This window comes from Onychostoma macrolepis, chromosome 22, assembly GCF_012432095.1.
Source record: "Onychostoma macrolepis isolate SWU-2019 chromosome 22, ASM1243209v1, whole genome shotgun sequence".
Taxonomy (NCBI): Eukaryota; Metazoa; Chordata; class Actinopteri; order Cypriniformes; family Cyprinidae; genus Onychostoma; species Onychostoma macrolepis.
The window spans coordinates 2,679,829-2,706,514 of NC_081176.1; the positions used below are offsets into that span (position 1 = coordinate 2,679,829).

The window sequence follows — 26,686 nt, forward strand, 5'->3', positions numbered from 1 at the left end:
AACGACCTACGGTGAACTGTTGGGTCACTCCTCATTTTTTAATTAGTAACGGTGGTAACGACAGTCAAAGGTCATTTGATGACGACACACCAGACAAACGAGACTCGTAATTTCTAAGGCTGCTAGAGGGCGCTTGATTTCAAAACGTAATAATAGGTCGTAATTCGCTGCTTGCACAAACGACCTATGGGGTCGTTTTTCGGAGGAGGACACTGTATACCATATTATTTTACAACCCCAACCCCACAAAGATCATAATAAGTCATTAGCATTTGTCTTTATAATATTCTTTTTAATTGTTGAACATGTTCTTTTTAAAAATACAAATTACAAATCTTCATCTCTAGAATGTGCTAGCTGAAAAAGGGCATCACCACAGTCCCCTGGGGACTTTGTATCTGCAGCATGGCAAAACAGACTTCACCGAAATAAAATACAGTAAAAATTAGTTTGTGTTGTTGTGTTAAATTTCAGTAATTTTGTCAAAGTTGACAAGCTCTCTGATGAGAAACACCATGAGGAGATTCAGGCTGATGCTTTTTCTTTGCACCCTCTTTCCAGAATTCCATCTGATCTGTGACTCTGAATGGTGTGCCACCAGGGTTGATTCTCGGAATGAACCTGCAAGCACAAGAAAAAAAATATTTCAAACAAGTGTTAAGAGAATTTGCCCTAACTGCCAGACTTTGTGCTGTATGCAATTTGAGATTAATAAAAACACTATACTCTCTCAATGCACCTACAAGGAAGGTGCATAATTAGTTGATAATCCATCACAAATCATTAAATTTATAATACTTAATAAGTATATTAAGTATATATATATGGTCACGACTTATAATATTAGTCTGTTTATTTCTTATTCCGAGGTCACCGTAGCCACCAGATCCAGTCCGTATCCAGATCAGATGGTCACTGCAGATCTAATATGGTCACGAATTAATGGGGAAGTTGTGGGCTAATGGTTAGAGAGTCGGACTCATAACCTAAAGGTCTCAGGTCCGGCAGGAATTGTAGGTGGGGGGAGTGAATCTCTCTCTCCACCCTCATTACCACGACTGAGGTGCCCTTGAGCAAAGCACCGAACCCCCAACTGTTCCCCGGGCGCTGCAGCATAAATGGCTGCCCACTGCAACGGGTGTGTGTTCACGGTGTGGGTGTGTTCACTGCTGTGTGTGTGCACTTTGGATGGGTTAAATGCAGAGCACAAATTCCGAGTATGGGTAACCATACTTGGCCACATGTCACGTCACTTTCACTTTCACTTTCACTTTCTTTACATTCCTTATAATGCATTCCTGTAGATCAAACAGTAGATCAAAGTCAAGTCAAGTCACCATTATTTTATATAGCGCTTTTTAAAATGCATGTCAAAGCAGCTTTACAGTATTAAACAGGGAAATAGTGTGTTGAGATAGTGTGTCATTCCCCTCTGGCGAACCAGCAGGTTGTTCCATGCTGCAGCAGAGTCAGATTGTGCAGATTACTCATCTGGTTCCCCTGGTCCTGTCCCGATTGCCATCTAGGAGACGAGGTCTTCACTAGGGATCTGTCTCTGGGGCTCATCTAGGTGTCCTGGTCTCCACTGACGTTCAGGGCTGTAGAGGTCTGGACATCTCTAGGTGCTGATCTACCATCTCATCTGGATACGGACTGTATCCGGGAGACTGCAGTGACCATCTGATCTGGATACGGACTGGATCTGATGGCTACTTGGACCTCGGACTTAGAAAGAAACGGAGTAATATTAGCGTAGATGCCATTCTTTCGATGTAACAAGTACATCAGATGTTATGGGAAGTGTTCCTGGTTCCAGTTGACCTAATTAATACAGCCTAAAAATCCTTCAACAGATTTGAATTATAGAAATGTGTTAGTGTGTTATGTGTACACCAGGTTAAAGAGATAGGTTTTTAATCTAGGCAAGGCAAGGCAAGTTTATTTATATAGCACATTTCATACACAGTGGTTATTCAAAGTGCTTTACATAAAAGGAAGTGAAATAGTCATTAAAAATAATAATAAGGAATTAAAAATAATAATAATCACAGCAATAAAAACAAAGTGATTTAATAGAAAATGATTATACAGTGCAATCAGTTCGGACGTAGCACAGTGCTCATTCAACAAATGCACAGCTAAACAGATGAGTTTTGAGTCTGGATTTAAATGTGGCTAATGTTTTAGCACATCTGATCTCTTCTGGAAGCTGGTTCCAACTGCGGGCGGCATAATAGCTAAAAGCAGACTCCCCTTGTTTTGTGTAAACCCTTGGTATTTCTAACTGACTCGATCCTAATGATCTGAGTGGTCTGTTAGGTTTATATTCAGTGAGCATATCTCCAATGTAGTTAGGTCCTAGGCCATTTAGAGATTTATAAACGAGTAAAAGTACTTTAAAATCAATCCTAAATGTAACTGGAAGCCAGTGTAAGGACATGAGGACTGGTGTGATATGCTCAAATTTTCTGGTTCTAGTCAGAATCCTGGCAGCAGTGTTCTGGATGAGCTGCAGCTGTCTAATGGTCTTCTTTGGAAGGCCAGTGAGGAGACCATTACAATAATCCACCCTGCTGGTGATAAAGGCATGAACAAGTTTCTCTAAGTCTTGACTGGAAACAAAACATCTAATTCTTGCAATGTTTTTGAGATGATAGTATGCTGATTTAGTTACTGCTTTGACATGACTACTAAAACTAAGGTCTGTCTCCAGAATCACCCCAAGATTTCTGACTTTGAGTCAAGGTATGCATTCACCTTGAGAACTTCATCTTTGTTTCCAAATACAATGACTTCAGTTTTCTCCTTGTTTAACTGAAGAAAGTTCTGGCATTCTGGTTATTTTTGGTTCAGTATGTTGAGTGAGTGTTCAATAGGCAATACAAGTCCGAGGATGCAAACTTTTAAACAGGATGATTGGTGTATTTTTTTTAAATTATTTTTATGGTATTTGCAGGTCAAAATATATAGCCGACCATTGATCATTCTGACCATGATCATCTTGTGCTAAAACTAATGCATTGTTGCAAATAAGCAATGTTATATACCAACATAAAATAACATTTACACAGTATTTTACAAACAAAGAGTTTAGATGCAAAAACCTCTAAGCACGTCTGATGTTTTTCTTTAAAATTAGTATTTCTGGCTACTATGTATAGGTTTCTATGCAAGTATAGGTAGCCTAATTCTGACTGGGTTGAAGCTGGGATTTAGCGCATTTGAAGTGAAAGTAGCCTACTTGCTGAACATATACTATGTGTGGAGAGCATTCTCTCAGCATCGTTATCTCATTTTTGACCAAGATGGCTTTTAGAGGCTTTTGCATTGGAGCTCTTCAAATATAAGCATTTGCAGAATAAAGAATGTGCAACACTTAACTACGTCATCGCCCTACAGTTGGCACTGAGCCTCCCAGATTATTACTTTCACTTATTAGTGAAACAGAGGGACAGGGCGTTTTTACTTCACTGAATCTGCATCATCTTTTTGCAAAAACTGGAAAATGAAGCTAGTCTTTATTTTTCTCGTTTTGTGTGTTCGTGGGCATGGTAAGACATTTACACGTTACTGTCTCTTTTCCGGTCAACTATAAAAGAGAACGGGCGAGTTTTTGCATATTAACTTTCTTTATATTCTGAAGAAATTAATTTATTATTTTGCTCGACCATTAATGTACTTGTTACTATTTCTCTTCTGGTAAACGATAAAAAACGAACGTAAGGTTCAATCGCAATATTTCACAGCACTTGCTATTGTAGGGGAGAGCGGGGCACAACCTAAGCAGACGCACACCGGACGAGAAGCGCAGCGCGGTGCCAAGTATTGCACACCGGACGCGTCGCGTTCAGTTCAAGACGGTAGTCCAAAACAGCTTATCACCGACGGAAAGTTATGGCTCTCTATATTAAGCATACGGATTGTATGCTACAGTGAGACGTTCTGCTGGAAAATGCACAATACACAATCTTCCAGAAATAAATAAAAAATAGCATTTTTTATTTATTTATTTTGTTTACGTTAAAAACGTAACGTTTGTGACCAATATAATGCAATTTAAACTGTGGGTCGTTCTGTGGCGCGGCATGATTTGAAATGGGAGTCGTAGCTGGGCTGGGCTCTGCTGAAACAGTGTGTTCGAGTTCATGTGCGACTCATTTAACGCGGGGCTAATTGTTATAAACTTGTGCTAGATTCGAAATCGCCTCGCCGCCCTCATTCACCTCCAGTAGCAATGAAATGATTGATCTTGAACTCTGTCATGGAACCTCGCTTAAACTAAATAAATAATAAATAAATAATCAATCAAAAGGATATTTGTATACCTGCATTATATTTCGGGCTGTCGGACAAGCGGTTTAGAAGATGGATGGATGATTCAGCTGCGGGCGCCTTCTTCTGGCGAGACGCGGGAATTCGTTGAGTGTATGGGTTGTACACTTCTTATTGCGGTAGATTATGTGATTGAATGAATGCTCTCGATAACTTCTACTATGGTTTCGGACACCACTATAATTGGCTGTTCCCCTTAAATAGTGCCTTATTTAAGGGCGATTTCAGACTTGGTTTCAGACTTGGTTTCAGACTTGGGGGGGGGGAGGTACAAAAGCTACAGGGGCGGTTACAAAAGGGACACCTATATAAAGGGTCGATATTGGTACCTTAAAAGGTATACTATCACCACCTAAAGGCTACATATTAGCGCTTGTGAAAAAGAAATGCACTTAAGTATACTTTTAAAAAGTGTACTTATTGCGGAAATAATATACTTTAAAAGAACACACTTAAGTGCAAATTAAATGTAACGTTTTCGCCACTTTAATACATTGTATTTGTAATTAATTCCAAATGTATCACATTTTAAAGTTATATTAAATGCAATAAGTTTAACTTTTGAGTGATTTTTATTTTTATTTTTTTTTAATCCACATAAGTGGGACTTTAGTACATCTTTATATGTGCTTTCATAATTGCTTCTAGTGTCTTTAAAATATGGTTAAAGTATGTACTGACAAGCAATTAATGTGAACTAAAATATACGTTAATGTCAGTTAACAATACACTTAAGTGTGAATTAAATGTAATGTTTTCTCCCAATTAAATGCATATTACACCGTTCAAAAAAATTAAAAGAACTCTTTGAAAACACATCAGATCTCAATGGGGAAAAATATCATGCTGGATATCTATACTGATGTGGACTGGGTAATGTGTTAGAAATGAAAGGATGCCACATCATTTGATGGAAATTAAGAGTATCAACCTACAGAGGACTGAATTCAAAGACACCCCAAAAATCTGAAATTTAATTGCAGCAACTCAAAATGGTACTCAGTAGTTTGTATGGCCCCCACGTGCTTGCAACGTCCGGTCATGCTCCTAATGAAATGATGGATGGTGTCCTGGGGTATTTCCTCCCGGATCTGGACCAGGGCATCACTGAGCTCCTGGACAGTCTGAGGTGCAACCTGGTGGCGTCAGGTGGATGGAAACATAATGTCCTGGATTTAGGTCAGGCAAGCGTGGTAACTGATTCAATGGTATCAGTTCCTTCATCTTCCAGGAACTGCCTGCATACTCTCGCCACATGAGGCCGTGCATTGTCATACACCAGGAGGAACCCAGGACCCACTGCACCAGCGTAGGGTCTGACAATGGGTCCAAGGCAGGGCCGGAGTGGGATCAATTTTCAGCCCGGGAGTGTAATGCTCAAGACCAGCCCACCAGCTATCCCCATCCAATCCCCTCCCACCGTGGTGGAATCTGGATAAATGAAGTGACAGATCTGTTCTTACTATCCTGTTATATTTATTTTCGACATGTTTCAATAAAAAATACGAATAATGTAAATATGGCCATAAATATCAATAACAAATCACATTGCAACAAGTAGTCCAGCTGTTACATTATGAAAAAATGGTTTGCATTCAAATGAAAATAAAGTAGTGCAGTAATACTTTTTGCACTATTGTTTTTTTATATCCACGTCAATGTAATAAATAAAATAATGAAATAAATTATATGAAACATTTCTGCAACAAAACATACAACTACATTATTTAAAAAAAAAAAAAAAAAAAAAGTTCAATTCAAAATTGAAAGCTGCCAAGCAGTCATCAATAACTAAATGGAAAATCAGTAAGCATCTCGAAAGAAAGAAAGAACAGGCTAAAATCACTTACATTTAATTGAAACATACAATCAATAGAAAAAACTGAATAAAACTAAATACTAAACCGAATAAAAAAAAATCCTTCAATGTAACGTTAAGTCAGTTTGGATAAAAGCGTTTGCCAAATGCATAACTGTAAATGTTGAGTGTACCTTGAGTCGCCAGTTCACGTGTGCTCGTTTGTCTTCTTGAAAAAATATTTGTCAGTTTGGCACATTTGGCCGTGTCATCCTCCAATGCCTTTCTTTTTTTTTTTAACCTGGCTTTTTTTTACTATCCATTTTATTCTTCCCGCGATTAGCGCACCCTCGCTAACTCACACCACAGCATTAATGGTTTCGGTTTGTCTCCATGGCAACGACCTGGGACACGCGCTTGTGTAGTTGGAGATAGAGAGAGCGAGAGCGCGCGCTCTGACAACAGAAAACGTCACATTTTAATGTTAAATTCAAATATAGTGATATTAGCTTAGTCATAAGCCACACAGTAACTTAAACACATAGAAGTTATTCTGTGTATGTAAAAAAATAAATAAATAAAAAAGCAGGCGAGTCTGCCGGCCCAATTTATGAGCGGGGCAGAGCTGCCCACCGGGAATTCTCCCTTCCTGGTATTGTAGTACTTTTACCACTTCGGAACATTCATTCACGGATTTGCGCTGCGCAGCGTCTTCATGCACAGACGAAACTTACTAGAGAACAGTGGTGTAGTGGTGCCTAGAGAAGCGGGTATACTCTTAATTCATGCCCCAATTTTTTTTTTTTTTTTTACACGGCCCCGCAAAGGATGAACGACCTGTGTCATAAACAGTGACATGTAAAACTGGTCTTGCATATTTAGCTCACTCCAAAATGGGCCAGTAATATTTTCACAATCTTCTGCTGCTTGAGTAAGGATCATTATAAAAAATAATATTATCCACAGAAGAGGTGCAGATTTTGCAATAAATAATTAACTGCAGCAACTGACATTTTGTCAGAACCTCTAGTAAATTGCATGCTATTTTGTTTAGTTGTCTGTTCAGAATTGTGGGAGAATTGTGATCTCTATTTGAAACAAACAAAAAAAAATTGATTTTGACAGAAGTGAGGGGGACAGATTTCTTGGCTGAGAAATCAAATACACAGCTGGACAATAAGCAATAATTTATAATATTTTTCCTGTATTTTCCTAATGACAATTTTATGATTTGTTTAGCCTATATACTACATTTCCCCCCATTTTTATCACAGAATAAAGCAGAATATATTTTATAGCCTAGTATCTATTGGCAAGTGTAATAAATGCTATCAATTAGCCTACTTAGCACAGCATTATTCAGAATCAGATGCTTTTTTATTACCTGGAGATGACTTGAAAAACACACATAAACCATACTGTCGCAATCATGCGTTTACTGTCTTCACGTTTCTATTTATTCAGCTTAGCTACAGTAGAGATAGCTTTGGCTACAGCGATAGCTGGATTCTTACTTACGTCGTGACTCGTAAGTTACTTCTATGAGGCCGTTTCGGACTTTCTGTGCGAGAGCGCCATCCTGCTTCGAGTATAAATGAAACATACACTGCATGAGAGTGTATACGTCTTTACTGGATGTTTTTAGAGAATATTTGCATTTATTCACATGCGATTGGATTAGTTACTCATATGCTGGACTGTCATGATTTGGCTAGTGCAGGACACTACTGAATGATGCGCATCAGAGGGGATTTAGAAGTGGGTATACGGAATGCCGACTGATAAAGAAGTGGGTATACGCCGTATACCTGCGTATACCCTCCACTACACCACTGCTAGAGAAGTGTGAAATGTGACATAATATACATGTGTAAATAAATACTGTTTAAATTTATGTCACATACGCTCGCTTGGAACTGGAATCATGGCAGAATATCCGGGGATGTCCACTTCGCAGGGCACTTACGGTCGAATAGAACAAACGTCGCACATGATAAGAGATACATATGAAATGTGCAGAGCAGGGAGTGGGGGCGAGGACTGGAATTGGGAACCGCTGATGTAGCCTATTGTAGTAATGTTAGGTGTGTTCGACTTGCAGAATGATCCGTGTATGACATCAAAGTACTGCGAGAGCGATAAGAGAGCCGACGGATCCTTTTGGTTTCGAATCGCTCTCGCGGTACTTTGATGTCATACACTGATCATTCTGCACAGCGCCGCTTCACGTCGAACGCACCTATTGTCTCTGGTATACTGGTCTGTGAGTGTATATGCGTGCAGGGGGCGTGGCTTTAGACGGCGATTGCAGGGAGGGTGGGACGTTCGCTATCAGGCTATAGGAGTCGCGTAGCTATGGGTGGGCCTGGTTGGGCCCGGGCCCACCCACTTTCATCTGTGGCCCACCAAATGAGAAGTTTGTAATTTTCCAAATGGATGTAATTTATTAAACGATACTAATAAACGTCTTATTTCACTGTAACTTTATTAATTATCAATATTAAACGCTTGTTTTCATGGTCAATTACAGGTCGTTTCTTAATTTCCCCTCTTCCTATAGGTGCATCATACGCTTGTCAAAATGACGATTCGTCCATTTCTGTTAGTCCCGTCCATGTTATGTTTACGACGTACAGTAAGGATATAATTGTAAAATGCGCGCGTTTGTGAAGTTAAATTTGAAAATAGCCTAGTTAAGCAAACATAAATCAGATCAATTCTTTTAAAAAGTAAATGTATTAGCAATAAATCCGGACCATCTACAAATGAAACCCGACAGATCACCTGAGGGTGCTGGATTTATCGATTGGAAACTTCTGAACCAAGCGTGTTTGAAGCATCATATTAGCACAGGTACAGTGTTTGATCCACTAAACAGATGCGTCCTTTGTGGAAAGAAACACTTTGTGCTAGATCCTGGTCGCCACAACAAACTGCATAATTTCGATGCGCGTGAACTGACAGAGACTTTTGATTATGAAATTATCAGAGAAGCCCTGTTGTTTCACACTGAGGTAATGCTTTTTAATAAACTTCCTTTAGTTAACGTTAGTTAATGCATTAACTAACATTAGCAATACATTTGTTACCGTGTTAACCAGGCAAATGTTAACAGATACAACTTTTAATTTTAATAATGTCCTATTAGTAAATTTTAAAATGAATATTAACATAAATTACTGTTAATGCATGCTTTAGAAGTGCTGTATAATGAACCTTGGTGCTGTATTTTTTGTTGGCAATTTGACATGCAGTTTTCAGATACACACCTGGCCCACCCAGTTTTATGTAGGCCCACCCACTTAAACAATTCTGGCTACGCTAGTGGGCTATAGTTAGCACCTTTAATGGCAGTCAGGGTGTCATTGTCTAGCCTGTAGAAGTCTGTGTGTCCCTCCATGGATATGCCTCTTCAGACCATCACTGACCCACCACCAAACCGGTCATGCTGAATGATGTTACAGGCAGCATAACATTCTCCAAGGCTTCTCCAGACCCTTTCACGTCTGTCACATGTGCTCAGGGTGAACCTGCTCTCATCTGTGAAAAGCACAGGGCGTCAGTAGCCGCTTTTCTACTGTTGGGCCAGTGCGAGCCAGTGCTTTAAAGGGGCCAGGTGGGGCTAATAGCCTCGGACCTGTAGCAACGAGCCCAAATTCATGATGCGTTTCCACCGTCGGGTCAGAAGCTCCACTGTGCTTCACTAAAACCCGCCCTTTACATGCCTCTCGGGAACGTCACACAACCCCATCATTTCACCAACATAGAGAAGTTATCAGAAAACTAATAAGAATTAAGTCACTGGAACTAGCGTGATCACAAAATGAACATTATAAAAGTGGCCCTTTATTTGAATGCTTTGTTAAAGATTTAAATCCAAAAGCATTGATGTTTTACAATAATAAGTGATACAGTGAACATAATGAATTAATTTATCAGCATTGAAAATTAGTCACAGAAATAAAGCGGTATGAACCGTTATTTCACAAAAGAAAGAGGACACATACCCTACTTATTCAGTCAAGTCTGTTTCTGTTTATTTGTAGTCACAGTATACATCACATTTAAAGAATGATCATTTCTATATTTTTGCCATCAACAATACGACCTGAGTAGCAGAGGGAGCTCCCGAACAAAAACAATATTATATTTTATGCTATGTCAAATGCGGAGCTAAAGTCTCGAGACGAGACTTATGACAGATAACATATGTTATTAAATAAATACACGATTGTTATAGAGAATGAGAAGCTGACGTCTGATTTCTTCAAGCGCTCGTATTTACCATGTTTACTATGGTAACGTTAATGGCTAGCGTCCATAATCTTTTGCAGCGCTTATAAATATTTCTGCCTTGTATGGTGATCATAATCCACATCGGATCTCAAACAGAAGTTATTTCAAACACTCATTGCTGTCTGAAAGTGAGTTTTGAGCTACAATTATTTTGAAAGTCTTTAATGCTGGTGTTATAGCTGTTAATTTTATGAAATGATCCGCGGCGCTCACGCTCTCCAGATGCAGAGAAACTCCGCCTCTGTTCATAACCACTCCTCTAGCCCCAGTTGGCCCGCTTTGGCCCAAACCCGGCCATTGGCCCCAAGGAAGCACCGACGAGGCACGATCAAGCCCCGGAAGTGACAGTGGAAACGCAACTGGCCCTGGCACGCACTAGCACGCCCGCTTTTGGCCCGACAGTGGAAACGCAGCTAGTGCGGACCTGCCAATTCTGGTGCTCAATGGCAAATGCCAGTCAAGCTCCAGGGTGCCAGGCAGTGAGCACAGGGCCCACTAGAGGACGATGGGCTCTTAGGCCACCCTCATGAAGTCTGTTTCTGATTGTTTGGTCAGAGACATTCACACCAGTGTCCTGCTGGAGGTCATTTTGTAGGGCTCTGGCAGTGCTCACCCTGTTCTTCCTTGCACAAAGGAGCAGATACCGGTCCTGCTGATGGGTTAAGGCCCTGTCCAGCTCTCCTAGAGTAATTGCCTGTCTCCTGGAATCTCCTCTATGCTCTTGAGACTGTACTGGGAGACACAGCAAACCTTCTGGCAATGGCATGTATTGATTTGCCATTCTGGAGGAGTTGGACTGCTTGTGCAACCTCTGTAGGGTCCAGGTATCGCCTCATGCTACCAGTAGTGACACTGACACTAGCCAAATGCAAAACTAGTGAAAAACAGCTGGGGTCGTCTCATTGTTACCCATGTAATGCACCTGTTGTCAATTTCATTAACACCAAAGCAGCTGAAACTGATTAACCCCCTCTGCTACTTAAATGACCAGGGCTGCGTTTCCCAAAAGCATCGTAAGCTTAAGTTGATCGTAGAAACGATCGCACGAATCATCTTAGATTTGCGGACCGTTTCCCAAAACCATCGTAACTTAAGTAGTACTTGAAAATCTTCGTAGATCTACGAGTGCTCTGGAGTAATCGTAAATCCCTAAGTGCATCGTAAGGAGACAGAGTTATGAGGTCACCTGCTGGCCAACCAGCAAATTGCACCTAAATTTTACTTCTCTTCAATGTGACTTTCATTTTGTTTTTATGTATATTTAGTTTTTTATTTCATTTATTATTAAGCGCTAAGATCAATCGTTATCGAGAAACGCAGCCCAGATCAATATCCCAGGAGTTTAATTGACTTGATGCCATACTCTGATTAAAAAGTGTTCCTTTAATTCTTTGAGCAGTGTTTTTGTAATTGATTTAAAATATATTACAGTTTAAAATGACATTAAATGCAATTAGTTGAATTTTTGAGTGATATTTTTAAGTGGGACTTTAGTATATTTTATATGTACTTTGAAATATGGTAAATATGTAGTTCTGAAAAAGCAATTAATGTGAACTAAAATATACTTCAATGTAATATCTGTGGCAATGAAGTTGTAATTTAGTATATTTAAAATTTCATTTAAAAAAATTAAATTAAATTACCTTAATTACCTAGTTACAGTCAACACAAACACAAAATGGAAAACCCTCTACATTTATTGACAAACCAATCTCTAAAACAAATACACAAAAACGCTTTTTGCTGATGCACAAGAAAAACCAACACTATACACAGTTGCAACACTTTAACTCACTTATTAGAAAGAGTCAAGAGAACAATGCAAAACCATTTTGTCCCTTATATACAAAAGTACCTAACCTCGCCATCACAGAAAACATCATTCTGTATTCTTTTTTCATTGGAGACCGAAAAATGTCCACGAGGTCAAAATTTACTGGTATTACTATCATTATGGAGTCATTTGGTCCCCATAACATATAGGATTACTAACACACAAACAAACACACACACACACACGTTTGTTTTTGTGAAAAGTGGGGACATCCCATAGGCATAATGGTTTTTATACTGTACAAACTGTATGTGCTATTGCCCTATACCTAAATAGGGCATTTTGAAAAGTGGGGACATGGGGTAATGTCCTGAAACGTCACCTTCTCCTTGTAATACCTATGTCATACCCTTGTCATTATACAAATTTATGTCCTCATTTGTCACAAAAGCGGAGACACACACACACACACTTAATACAAAAAGAATTCAAGAAAATGATCATTCCATATACAAAAAAAGAGACCTTATTGTAAAACATTACCAAACTGTGTTACTTGTACCCCGGTTTCACAGACAAAGCTTAAGACCAGCCCCAGACTAAAATGTAATTCTGAGCTGTTTCAAATTAAATAAACTTGCACTGACTGATCTTTAAAAATATCAGTACCTTTGTTTTATCTCAAGATGCACACCAGTAATGTTTTGTTCTGAGGCATGTTAATAAAAATTACTTAAATGTCCTAATTTAATTATGGCCTAATCCTGGCTTAGTCTAAGTCCTGTCTGTGAAACCAGGCCATAAATTCTCAAACCTTTACTAGCACCAACATTAAAGTTTAGTTTAGTTTAGTTTATTTTCTTATATAGCACATTTCTACTGCCTTTGGAGCAGCCCAAAGTGCTGTACAAAGCATTCCAGCAAAACCAAACACGTAACAATGACAAACATCTTAAAAAGAAACATACATTACGTCTCTCCTAAGTCGGATTCAAACACCATAACATAAAAATGCTTCTTCAAACCCGTTTTAAAAGCGGACACTGAGGGGGCAACCCGAATGTCTAGAGGTAGATTATTCCATAGACGAGGACCGGCAATCGAAAAGGCCCGATCCCCTTTTCGCTTAAGTCGGGACCGCGGTACCTGGAGCAATTGTTTGTCAGCAGATCGCAAGTTTTTCACAGGTTTATGCAAATTAACCAGATCTGACAAATACAAAGGTGCGAGACCATTTAAAATTTTGAAAATTATTACTAAGGCCTTAAAATCAATCCGGTATCTAACAGGTAACCAATGTAAGGATGCTTGCATAAAAAGGACCGAAAAGTTTATTCTAAAATCTTACTCCAGCATTAGCGAATGCAAGTTTGACAAAAAAAAAAAAAAATCTGTTGTTTGTCAATAGCTCCATCCAAAGATGCAAATTTAACTTATGCGCAAAACTGGAATATCACATAAAACATTTACAAATAAAACACCGTTTCCAAATTCGTCACTTCCTGATAAACTGGCACTAAATATCACTAAGAAAAGTAGGAGAAGCCACTGAGTATAATAATTTTCATATAAGATAAATTACTTGTGCCTCAGAGCGAGCAGACGAAACAAAATGCGGTTAATGCTTTCGGAGGAGGAGGCCTGCTGATTGGGAACACAGTCATGTAAGACAATTATGCAGACATACTTTGATGACAGACTTTGCTCAGGCATTTCAGAACGATCAAAACTATGAAGGTAAAATGACGTCAAAAAGATTTGCATGCGCAGGGTAAGATTTGTGAAAGTGTACATAAGATAGCAAGCGTAAATTAATTTTGCATTCGCAAGAAAAGAGTTGTAAAAGTGCAAATTGCATTTCAAGCGTAAGAAAAAAAGATTTGCAGCCTTTAACTGTTTTTTCTAAGTGTATATCATGTTTTGTGAAACTGCAACTTCATGCTAAGGCAAAATAAATATGATCTGTATTCTTCTGACTTTCATTTTTCCGCGCTTACACTTTTGGCACTCTTGTTTCGCCCAAATACAGCCAAAAGTATTGCAAGCCTGTGCACAGCGTTTTGCAAGTGAAAACAACCTTATCAAGAACTGCAAAACGGATTGACTGCGTAAAACCAATATGTGTGTGTAGAAAAAAAATCGTTGCAACTGTCTAAATGACTTCTTGCGTGCATAGAGCAAAATGTTCACAGCACAGCACAGCTCCAGTGATCTGTTGAAGATCTGTGTGAAGATCGGGGCCAGCTGGTCAGCACAGGATTTCAGACAGACTGGTGTCACACTGTCTGGGCCTAGTGCCTTCCTTCTCTTGTTCTTTCTGAAGACCTAGCGTACGTCATCTTCACTGATCTGCAGTGCAGGAGGGGGTTGCAGGAAGTGTGAATGGTGTTTTTTCAAACCTGCAGTAGAAGTCATTGAGATCATCTGCCAGTTGATTCTCCAGTTGATTGATTGGTGATCTCTTTCAGACCTTTCCACACTGAAGCAGAATCACTAGAGGAGAATTTGTTCCTTAGCTTTCCATAATAATTCCTCTTTGCCACTCTGATCTCCTTTTCCAGTGTGTATTTGGCCTGTTTATACAAGACTTTGTCCCCCTTCCTGTAAGCATCTTCTTTGGCCTGACGGAGCTATCTGAGTTTTGCAGTGAACCACGATTTGTCGTTGTTATAAGTTAGATTAGTCCTGGTGGGAATGCACATATCCTTACAGAAACTGATATAAGATGTTACAGTCTCTGTGAGCTTGTCCAGATCGTTTGCAGCAGCCACAAAAACACTCCAATCAGTAAGGTGGAAACAGGCTTGTAAAACCCGCTCTGTTTTATTAGTCCATCTTTAACAGTTCTTAATGCAGGTTTAGCTGATTTCAGTTTCTGCCTGTAGGTCGGAATAAGATGAACCAAACAGTGATCAGAGAGTCCTAAAGCTGCCCGTGGGACAGAGTGATATGCATCCTTCATTGCTGTGTAACAGTGATCTAATATATTACTGTCTCTGGTGGGACATGTAACATGCTGTCTGTATTTTGGCAGTTCATGGGAGAGATGTGCTTTATTAAAGTCACCGAGAACGATTAAAACAGAGTCTGGGTGTTGTTGTTCTGTGTTTGTGATTTGATCTAGTTTCTGTAAAGCTGAGCTCACGTGCGCTTGCGGTGGAATGTAGACACTCGCGAGAATGAATGAGCAGAACTCCCGCATGGAGTAGAAAGGTTTACGGTTAATGAAAAGCATTTCCAGATCGGAACAGCACATCTTCTTTAACACTGTTAGATCTGCGCGATTTCTCCGTTGATTCTGCATCGCGGTCTGCTCTAAACAGCTGAAAGCCCGGCAGATGTAACACACTGTCTGGAATGGCATCATTCAGCCAGGTTTCCGTGAAACACAGAGCAGCAGAGTTTGAGAAATACTTATTTGTCCGGGAGAGCAGAAGAAGTTCGTCCATTTTGTTGGGTAGAGAGCGGAGATTCGCTAGATGGTTGCTAGGCAACGCCCGTTCTTAATCCGCGCTGTCTGAGCTTCACGAGCGCGCCGGGTTGCTTCCCCCGTCTGTGTCTCCTGAAGAGTCTGAACACAACAGCACCGCTGCTCCGCTAATTACAATGTCCAGCAAAATGTCTGAATAATCGAAATCCGGGAAAAGATTTTGTGGTGTGTTCTGGCGAATGTTCAGCAGTTCATCCCTGGTAAAACTGATCGTGTTTGAGAAGCAATAATCAGGAACAACTAACAAAAACAGTACAAACACTGAAGAGCTAAGCACTGTAGCTGCCATGTGCGGCGCCATCTTAGATCAGGGCAACATCGTAGTAGAATGCTGGGAGATGTTCCTTCAGATTTCCTACAAACACCAGATTTCCTGATCACACCATCTTCACTGACACTGGGCTTTAAAAATAGATGACATTTTTACAAACATTTTTTATTCCTACTTTACAGGGAATAAAACATAACTTTATCAATTACCCAAATATAGATAAATATCCCAAAATCCATGAAAATGAAGAAAGCTACCTTCATTTTTTTCTCAACTTGCCTTGCTAGCTTCTCTCGCACATCTTCATGAAGAATGTTCCTGTATTTACCACGACTGACAAAGCTGATGTCCTCTTCCTTTGGTTTGTTACCTGTAAAATATATGATGATTAGAGGGGGATCTGTAAATGCACAGGTGGGAATATATTACTAGCAAATAGAACATATTCAAAGCATTTTACAGTGCAGGCACTTTTAGCTTGTAATGTGTGATCAGGGTAAGCTGACTGGGCAACAATTCATTAAAAACTTCTAACATCACCTCTTCAGTACTGTTCTGCGTTCCACACTGTATCTCCAGTAACACATTTTTACTGATCCCGATAAATGAATGAATAACTCAAAATAAGTACAAAAATATTACATCTTACAAACACAAGCAGTAACGAAACATTTCGCTCTTCAAATGCAAAAAAAACAACAACATTATTTCTAGAGGTGGCTGATATATTGAATATTACTGGTGGTTATAATATCGATTATATACATTAAATATTACAAGACTGGATCTTAGAATTTTGTTCAGTAACGTTAATTTGAATTTTAAATCGTTTAGTTAAAATAAAATATTGTATTTCTACACACGCAATCACATTCCGAGATAAGAATGCAGTCACAGATAAATTATAGGACACGATTAATTCACCTCCCAAGTACATACTGCAACGATGAAACGGTTACAGTGAAAGCCGCACGAATGGCAAGACTAAATCAAGAATAAAGAAAGCTTGTATCAAGATATACTTAGGTGATTCATTATCTGTAGTGAGTCTCATCTGTAATCATCCAAATGTGGCGCTCCTTTGTTCTCTTCTTATTTGATCAGCAAAGTTCCCTCACACATTGCGATTACAGAAACACGGTGCACAGTGCAAACTCTACTGAAGTAGTACGCCATTATGGCGTAATATTTTTGGCGCATGAACATTAAACAAAATAGATACTTTGTTCGTGGTTACATGCTATTTTTCAAGCTTTCCATTTCTGTTTCCATTTTCCAAGTTGATCTAATTCATAGTTAGGCCAAAGACTATGGTTAAACTCATTCATAACTCATTCACCTAACTAAAAGTCAGTCTTTTTTTTTTTTTTTACAGTGCAGCGTAGCCTAGTCTAATTAAAATCAAATGTATTTGAAAGCAAATTATTTTGCAAAATGCAAAAAAAAAAAATTTGTTTGGATTTGTTTGTTGTTTTGCTTGCAATTAATGCAATTAAATGTTTGTTTAAGCAACTTAGACATCATGATATTGAAAGTATTCTGCACACAGATGTACAGTACAGTACTATTACATGCAAATACAGTACTCTCATATGACACTGTATGTAGAAAATTAAACTTCATAGAGTTCATAGCGCAGGAGCTGGTGATGAAAATTTCAACAATACATTTTATTGGAGTATACTGTATAAGAAACTGTATTGAAGTTTAGAAGAAAAATACATTTCAAGTGCATTAATGCACATAGTATATATTATAGACTAAATACATTTAAAATACATTAACAAATGTAATTTTGAAGAACACACTTAAGTTGAAATAAATTATTTTACATGTTTTACAATATACTAAAATATTTATAAATATATCAAAATAAGTGTATCAGTCTGTCTCTGACTGTTTAAAACACAAAAAAAAAATCATAATTATGTAAAATGTATGTTTAAGCAATACTTAATTAGACATTATTATAAAGTGCATTTTTAAAAGTGCACTTAAGTACGTTACGACCTACTGTCATTAAAGTGTACTTTCTTTAAATACATGTAAGTGGCCTTTAATTTAAATTATATTATATTATCTGCAAGTGCACTTTTTAAAAAATTATACTTTTTTAAGATTTGAAGTGCACAAAAAGTACACTTTTAATACAATTAAAGGGTTACTCCACCCCAAAATAACAATTTTGTCATTAATCATTTACCCCCATGTCGTTCCAAACCTGTAAAAGCTTTGTTTGTCTTCGGAACACAAATTATTTTATTTATTTACAAATGCTTTATTTTTGATGCATTCTGATAGCTCTCTGACCCTCCCATAGACAGCAATGTAATTAACACAATCAACGTCCAGAAACGTAGCAAGGATATCGGTAAAATAATCCATGTGACATCAGCACTGAAAAAAAATAAGAAGTTAAATTGACTTAATTTTTATTTAGCAAGTTTTTGCACGCATATTTTTCAAGTAAAATTTAAATACGGAATTAAGTAAAATCCACTTAACTAAGTTATCTAAAATTAGTAAAGGAAATAAGTAAATTTAACGTGGCCAGGTAGAGTTTGATTAATTTCTACTTAATTATTTTAAGTTAATCTACAACACTCAAGTACATTTCACTCAGTCACGGTTTGTAAACTTTACTCAAACAACATAGCACTGAAAAAAAAACAAAAAAAAAAAACAAAGCCTATAATGCACATGGTTAAGTTACAAGCACGTATGTAAGCAAGTAGACTGCTCATTATTCTTTTTAATGTAATATGTTGACTCTATATAGTTCTTAACTGATTGAACACAGAGATCTGAATACTTGGCACATGATACACAATGACGGTGACAATCAGTGAATAGTGTTTGAGTATGAATGGGTCATTTTGAGTAAAAAATGAACTCCAGATGTCACAAAACAGCAAGTTACTTAACCTAACAACAAAAGCGACCACAGAACAGTGTAAATACATCTCGAAAACAGCAAAAAATAATTACCTTATTAATTATACATGCCCAAGTGCATGATGGGAACAATGGTATCATGACGTTAATATTTACTTCATTATATTTGTAAAAATGACAAACAATTCCAAGTAAAATATACTTATAAGTTCAAACTTTAAATTCTATAAGCTTAAATTGAGTACTAATATTGAATTTACTCTTTTATTTAAATTCTTGCCTGAACTAAATTATTTAATGTAGAAATTACATTTGTTTTTCTGTAATATTTACTTCACCACAAAATAATTTTTATCAGTTGAAAATTATGGTTCAACCATAATTTTACGAAGCTGCGAGAATACTTTTTGTATGCAAAGAAAACAAAAATAACAAGTTTATTCAACAATTCATTGTCTCCGTGTCACCCAATAGCGCCATTTTGGAGCGTATGCTGTTCTGTGTCAGATGCGCAATGTGGATACGCTGTTTATGTCGTTGACACTTTGATTTGAATGAAAACAACACATCTGCGTGGCGGGTTTTGTTTTCTGTGCATACAAAAAGTATTCTCGTAGCTTCGTAAAATTACGGTTGAACCCCTGATGTCACATGAATTATTTAACAGATCTCCTTGCTGTGTTTCTGAACGTCGTGTTAATTACATTGCTGTCTATGGGAGGGTCAGACAGCTGTCAGAATGTATCAAAAATATCTTAGATTGTGTTCCGAAGACGAACAAAGCTTTTACAGGTTTGGAACTACATGGGGGTAAGTGATTAATGACAAAATTTTCATTTTGGGGTGGATTAACCCTTCAAGCACACTTGTTTTTTCACAAGGGAGTACCTACAAGATACAAAGGTGTACTTTATAGTATGACGAAACATTGTGTATCCTTTTAACTAGATGCCATATCCACACTAGCCTATATATAGAACAAATGTGCCAAAATTTGAAGATTTTTGGAAGATATCACAGAACATTTAACCATATCAAAAGTAAATATCATAGTAAGTTTCCATTTTTCATTTTTTTTTTTAAAGATGAAACAAATCTGAGAGTTTTAATATGTAATTTGTTATTTAGCAGTTTATACAGTGTATTAATGAAACAAAACTGCATATTTGTACTAGACATGTTTGTGAAATTAAAGCCAAAAAGTGTTAGGTTGTTCCCCATCTCTCTCCTCAATTTATTTGATGACTTATAATTAATTGCTTATTTCTTTTTCATTTTTTGATACAGATATAGTGCCAGTGTCTGTGTTAGAGGGAGATTCAGTCACTCTATACACTGATATTGAAACAATCCAACAAGAAGAAATTAGATGGTATTTTAATGACTTTTGCATTGCTGACATCACTGGAGATCAGAGTAAGAACAGTACAGATGTTCAGTGTAATAATGGTGCAAAGATATTCAGAAACCGACTGAAGGTGAATTATATGACTGGATCTCTGACCATCACTAACATCAGCACCACAGACTCTGGACTCTATAAACTACAGATCAACAGCAGCAGCGACAGTCTTCTTCAGCTCTTCAGTGTTTCTGTCTATTGTGAGTCATTACGTTCCTTATCTGTAACAGTTCTCTCATGTTGTGTAGTTTTTTTGTTGTTTTCAGCAAAAGATCCTCCAGCAGCTGTTGATTTTTTTTAGTTTCAGATGCTCCTGAACAAGATAAAATGAAGACAAAGTCAGTGATGGAGGGAGACTCTGTCATTTTAGATCCTGGTGTAGTGAGAACCACAAATTATTTGATGAAATGGATTTTTAATGACATTCGCATCGCTGAAATCAACGGAGATCTTAGTTTTATTTGTACAGATGTTCAGTGTTTATATGCTGATGTCAGATTCAGAGGCAGACTGAAGCTGAATCATATGACTGGATCTCTGACCATCACAAACACCAGAACCACAGACTCTGGACTCTATTATCTACTGATAACCACCATCAGATTCAGCATCTTAAAGAGCTTTAGTGTTGATGTCACTGGTGAGTATAATATTTGATCTCGTGGGTGTTTGATCCAGTACGTGATCTGAGAACTGTCTTGCACTTATTTCACTATACTATCAATCTTCATGATCTGTGCAAAGGGACATTTTCACAGAATTTTCCCATTTTATAATTTTCTTTTGCTGATAATTGTGTTTATTTCTTCAGGTTATACTGATGCAGAAAGAGTGACAGTGATGGAGGGAGATTCAGTCACTCTACACACTGATGTTGAAACAAACCAACAAGAAGAGATTAGATGGTATATTAATGACATCCGCATCGCTCAAACCACTGGAGATCTCAGTTTTATCTGTACAGATGTTCAGTGTAAACATAGTGATGAGAGATTCAGAGACAGACTGAAACTGGATCATCAGACTGGATCTCTGACCATCAGAGACACCAGAACCACAGACTCTGGACTTTATCATAATCAAGTCATCAGCGGCAGCAGCATCAGTCACGAGACGTTCAGTGTTACTGTCTGTGGTGAGCCGTTATATTTACTATATATTTACTATAGCACGTTTTTTAAATTTAAATCAGATCATTGTGTTCAGTGATTCAAATTGCAGAGGATTTGATGTAAAAAAAAAAATAGTATACAAAATATGTTCATAAGCATACATTGTGGTCAAATGTGCTTTTCAGACTGAAAGTGAAGAAAGACCAGAAAATCACTTTCAGATTCACAGTTCTTTCATGCTGTGGAGTCTGTTTGCTATTGGTTTTTGTTTCAATTGTTGGTTTGTGTTTCAGATATTTCTGCTGCTGAACGAGATGAAATGAAGAGAAAGTCAGAGGAGGGGGGAGAATCTGTCACTTTATACACTGGAGAAATAAAAAACCCAAATAAAGTGATGACGTGGTATTTTAATGACTCTCGCATCGCTGAAATCACTGGAGATCAGAGTAAGATCTGTACAGATGATCAATGTAATAAGAGATTCAGAGACAGACTGAAGCTGGATCATCAGACTGGATCTCTGACCATCATGAACATCACAAAAACAAACGCTGGAGTTTATAAACTACAGATCAGCAGCAGCAGAATCAGCATCGTAAAGAGCTTTAATGTCACTCTACCTAGTGAGTATCATTTGGCTATTTATTTATTTCCCTTGAGCAGTTTTAGAAAACAGTTTTTTAATCAAGCAAGCAGAGGTGTCAAGTAACGAAGTACAAGTACAAATAGATAAATGTGACATTGTTGCCATTAGCTATAGAATGAGCATAGTACAAACCAGGACGGTATCAGGATTGAGTTTATTAATCACTTGGATTAATCATTAATTTTGACAGCACTAATGTTTATTGTATATAGGGGTGCACATAAGTGGTCCGCATGCGCGACCAAAATTAAAAATGCGCTGCGTAAATAAGTTTTGACAGCGCTTTTATGCATCGACATGGTTGACCATTTTAGATCGACAAACTGTACTGTATAAGATTTCTATCCAAACTGAAAGCATAATCTAGGCTACCTGCTGCCGTTTTCAAAGCAAAACTGTCTGTGACATTTCATACACTGACGCAATTCCATCAGCAGCGCTAAACCCGGAAGCGCATAATACTTACTTGCCGGCAACCCGCCAAAATAAAAGCTCGCTGATTTTACGTTTGAAAATGATGAAATTTAAAATAAAAATAAAAATAATGATAATAATAAAAAATATTAACATTTTATTTTTAGGTTTACTATGAAATAATTGCATTTGTATTATCACACTTGATTATTTAGTTTATTTTTTAGTTAGTTAATTTATATATATATATATATATATATATATATATATATATATATATATATATATATATATATAAACAAAAAATGAAGTGCAATAATATTATTATCACTATTATTAATTAATGTTTTTATAGTTATAGTTTATGGGTCACACTACATGCCATGGCCTGTGTGAGGACCAAACCAAATCTCCAGGTTCTCATATGAGAACCAGGCTGAAAAATGTATGTGCACCCCTGTATATAGACAACCATACAAGGGTAATTGTTACTAAGCCTGCCCTGGGTACAGACATTTTTTTGTCCGTTGCCCTCACAGATTCCTGCAGCTAAGCTTGGGTGTACATTTACATTCCAATAAAGGTTAATGATGACATGCCTCTGAAGTTTGACTTTTTGCACCATTACAATACTTATAGGCAACTAGTCATCATATCTTCCGCTCCATGAAACATGTTAATGCTCAGTAGTACACATATATGGTTCTTTAATGTATTTGCATTGTACTAAAATGCGTTCATTTTTAATGGGCATATATGCGGCTGAAACAGGTAGCCTAGTACAACCCAAATTTTTCAACATTAACATTTTAATACAACATTATAACACCCAATAGGCCCCTGTGGCGCGGCCTAAGCTTTTATCCTTAATGGCATTTTTTCCCTTACATTACTTTTACTTTTATACTTTAAGTAGTTTTGAAACCAGTACTTTTACACTTTTACTTGAGTAAAAAGCTTGAGTTGATACTTCAACTTCTACAGAAGTCTTTTTAAACCCTAGTATGTATACTTCTACCTGAGTAATGAATGTGAATACTTTTGACATCAGTGCAAGCAAGTAAATGTTTTCATTGTAGTCTGTTTGACAAAGTGGACTTGGCCTTTCACACTCGAAATAATAAACCCTGAGTCACTCTTAACCCTGTGTAAACAGAATCTTGGGTGACCTTGTTTCATCTTTCATACTGCTCATAATTTGCTGAGGGTTAACATTGTTATTTGCATATTTGTGGCATCAGTGTCACTGATTGGACGAACGCAGCATGCAACCTGTTACGTAATTTTTTTAGTGTTGTGCATTCTCATATTATATATTGCTGACTGCTTTCAAGTGATTTTCCTGAATGGACTTTTCGGACTGTAAAGGTAAGATTGAAATCGACTTACAGTGAACACGTTTTCTGTCACCATTTGACTTTTTCCCCCTCAAATGCTGAAATGATTATATTCTTTATAATTATATATTATATTCATTGTGCAGTGTTCCCCTGAAAGCCGGGGCCTCAATAATCGTCACCACCTTTCTTCCCCCTAGCGATGGCCCTGGTCACAACAAACATCCTGTTAACAATACTAATGTTATTAACATGAAAAATGCTTAAAATTAGTTTATTTGTGCTGAGCTCACAGTGCTATGATGATGTTTTAGCTGCGGTTCTTCGAAAATGTGTAAACATGAAATAGTGTAGGCCTAAATATCAGATACAATTATTGTTACACCGGAAGTGAGCGACACTTCTAAAGACAATAGAACCAAATTATAATCAATAATTCTGTCTACAACTGATGTGGCGCAGCACGACTCGAAGTCACACGACAAATCCCCAACAGTAAACTGATGTCCCATTCTATTTCTGATGTATTCCAAGCACTCGTGCTACTTCTAACATTAAGATCAAATGGATTTGCAATGGTCGTTTTGTTGCGTCTATTATGAACAGCTTATGTCCGGTGTAGACACAGCAGAATGGTAGTAGAGCTGCGCCCTCTACTGTCCAGACATGAATTTACATTTCCTTCAGCCTGAGGCTTATTCATTTCACTTTTTGGTGTGAAAGAGCTTTTACATTTGCCAAAAAATAGAACGCTTTTATATTAAAAACAATACAAGCAAGCCCAGATGAGAAAAGTAACACGAAAGTAACGTAACACATTAATTAAGAAAAATTAACTAATGCAATTAAATAAGTGAACTATGTAACTTTTTAGGGTGTAACATAATATTGTAATGCATTACTTTTGAAAATAACTTTCCCCAGTACTGCTGTCTGTCTTTAGCTATTTCCAGGGCTGTTGCTAGTGGGCAGGAAGGTGGTTACAATTCTAGGGGCCCTGACTGTTGGGGCCCCCAGCGATTTCAAACATCTGCCCAGGGTCAGCATGAAAGACGCTTGGGACAGTTGATGGACTGCCTGACCGGGTCACTGCTGCGTGTCATCACAAAAGTTGATCATTTTCATGTTTTTAAGCTTTGCGAATTTGAACATTCAAGCAGTTTTAAAGCATTAAGAAGACGCAAAACAATTTCACAATTGAGTACTCACGCACTGCGACTTCTCTTTTGCATCTTCTTGCTTTCGGTTAATTGACGCCACAAACTTTAACATCTATATTTCATTTACGCAGTGAAGACAAACCTGAAAAAAGCATTGTTTAATTTGTACCTTTGTTTGTTTGTGCTATTTACAGAATTTCAAACAGGGCCCATACCCCATACCCCAGCTACGGACCTGGCTGGTTCAGAATCAGGTCTGCCTCTAGCCGCTGTAGCAGGAATGGTATGTGTTGGTGGAGCTGTTGTTTTACTGCTCATTATTGCTGGTGTGGTTTACTATCGCAAATGTCAAGCAGGACAACGTGGTGAGTATTACATACAGATGATTTAAAAAGATAAAAAAATTTAGATTTATTGTGCGAAAATCTTTAGTTTGTCATTTTATTATAATTAACCCAAGTAACGTTTTTTATTGTTTAAACAGACATCATGCTGCACTTCAGTAATCAGGTAAGATACTAAATGAACTGAATCTGCCTGATCTGTGAGCTGGGAAATGTTTTTATGTGGTTTGATTCAGAATTCACTGCATAGAGACATTATTAACTGACTCTACTTGAAAGTAGTACTCTATTTTATTATTCTATATTCAAGAACAGTGTTGAATATGTTTTGTAATTAATGATAATAATATTTTTATATTTACCATTAGCTGTTGAAACCTATGTCTAGGATCACAGTTTAACATTAATGTTTTTGCTACTACAGTAGCAAAACTTAGTTGAATAATAGAAATCAATCCCTAAATAATGTAAATGATGAATAATATGAAAAAAAAATACAACTTTTTTAGGAATGTATAACAGCTGTGTATACTACTCTATTAATAGCTGCCAATTGTGCAGGTTGTTTGGGAAAGATGAATACAGATTTTGAACTGCAATATTAGGCACAATAAGTCACTTTTTTTGTCAGCCATTTTACAGTAATATCCAAATTCTTCCTGAATAGTTAATTTTAATCAACGTGAAGAGAAACATTCAACAGCAATCATTATTTTTGTGTTTGTGTAACTCATTTCTTTTACCTTCTGTGAATCTGTTTTCTTAAAGATGAATGGCACTGAAGACCCTGTTGATGACTCCTGCCAATGAATCGTTTCTTAATCAGACTGAAACTAAGGATGCTAATGAGACATCACAGTAACATTATTTTTTAGACTTTCATTGAAAGAAATCTTGTAACACCTATAGTGTCATGATACCAAGATTTCAGTATTCAGCACCAAAACCAGTGAAATTTCACCCCGACACCAACTTCAACTGATTAAATTCAAACACATTTGCTGTAATTCATTATATTTAAGTAACCTAAATAATAAATAAAAAGTAGCCTATCAGGGATGTTCATTTCGGTTATTTTTCCTAACCGACAACCGACGCTCGTTAACCGATTATTAACCGTTAACCGACAAGATTTTTTAAAATTACAACTAAATTAGAAGTGTCTGTGACCGTTAAAAATACTAACATTTGTTTTCCGGGGATTAATTAATTAATTTTACATGCGCAAAAAGCAGCAAACAACCCTAACCTTTTACAATTCCGATTATCTTCATGACTAAAAGGAGTAGTTGCTTCCACTGTTAAAAGGGAAAAAATACAAATAAAAAATCAAGTGATTTTTTTATACACGTAGCTTATTTTAACCATACAGTAAACCTTTTAAAATATCTTGCTAAATTACTGAAAAAAAA

At 37.3% G+C, this 26,686-nt stretch overlaps 1 protein-coding gene across 4 annotated transcripts; it reads left to right on the forward strand.

Annotated features, from left to right (window-relative positions):
• LOC131529722 (uncharacterized) lies at positions 1–26,686 on the forward strand. Of its 4 annotated transcripts, none has more exons than XM_058759579.1 (8): positions 1–3,551; positions 20,147–20,461; positions 20,563–20,901; positions 21,073–21,396; positions 21,667–21,996; positions 25,125–25,295; positions 25,415–25,440; positions 26,043–26,686. In XM_058759579.1, the coding sequence occupies exons 1-8, from the start codon at positions 3,506–3,508 to the stop codon at positions 26,082–26,084; spliced, it is 1,593 nt and encodes a 530-aa protein (XP_058615562.1). In that variant the 5' UTR covers positions 1–3,505; the 3' UTR covers positions 26,085–26,686. The 4 variants fall into 4 exon arrangements, with proteins under 4 accessions (XP_058615562.1, XP_058615560.1, XP_058615561.1 ...); XM_058759577.1 differs by lacking the exon at positions 1–3,551 and adding an exon at positions 8,730–8,983; XM_058759578.1 differs by lacking the exon at positions 1–3,551 and adding an exon at positions 8,730–8,983 and having other exon boundaries at positions 20,569–20,901.

Excerpts from the sequence above, each read along its gene's own strand:
- LOC131529722 (XM_058759577.1), top strand. The coding sequence starts at position 8,896 with ATGAAACCCGACAGATCACCTGAGGGTGCTGGATTTATCGATTGGAAA. Across the intron at positions 20,462-20,562 it reads CTTCAGTGTTTCTGTCTATT|TTTCAGATGCTCCTGAACAA; the intron begins GTGAGTCATTAC and ends GATTTTTTTTAG. Across the intron at positions 21,997-25,124 it reads CTTTAATGTCACTCTACCTA|AATTTCAAACAGGGCCCATA; the intron begins GTGAGTATCATT and ends TGCTATTTACAG.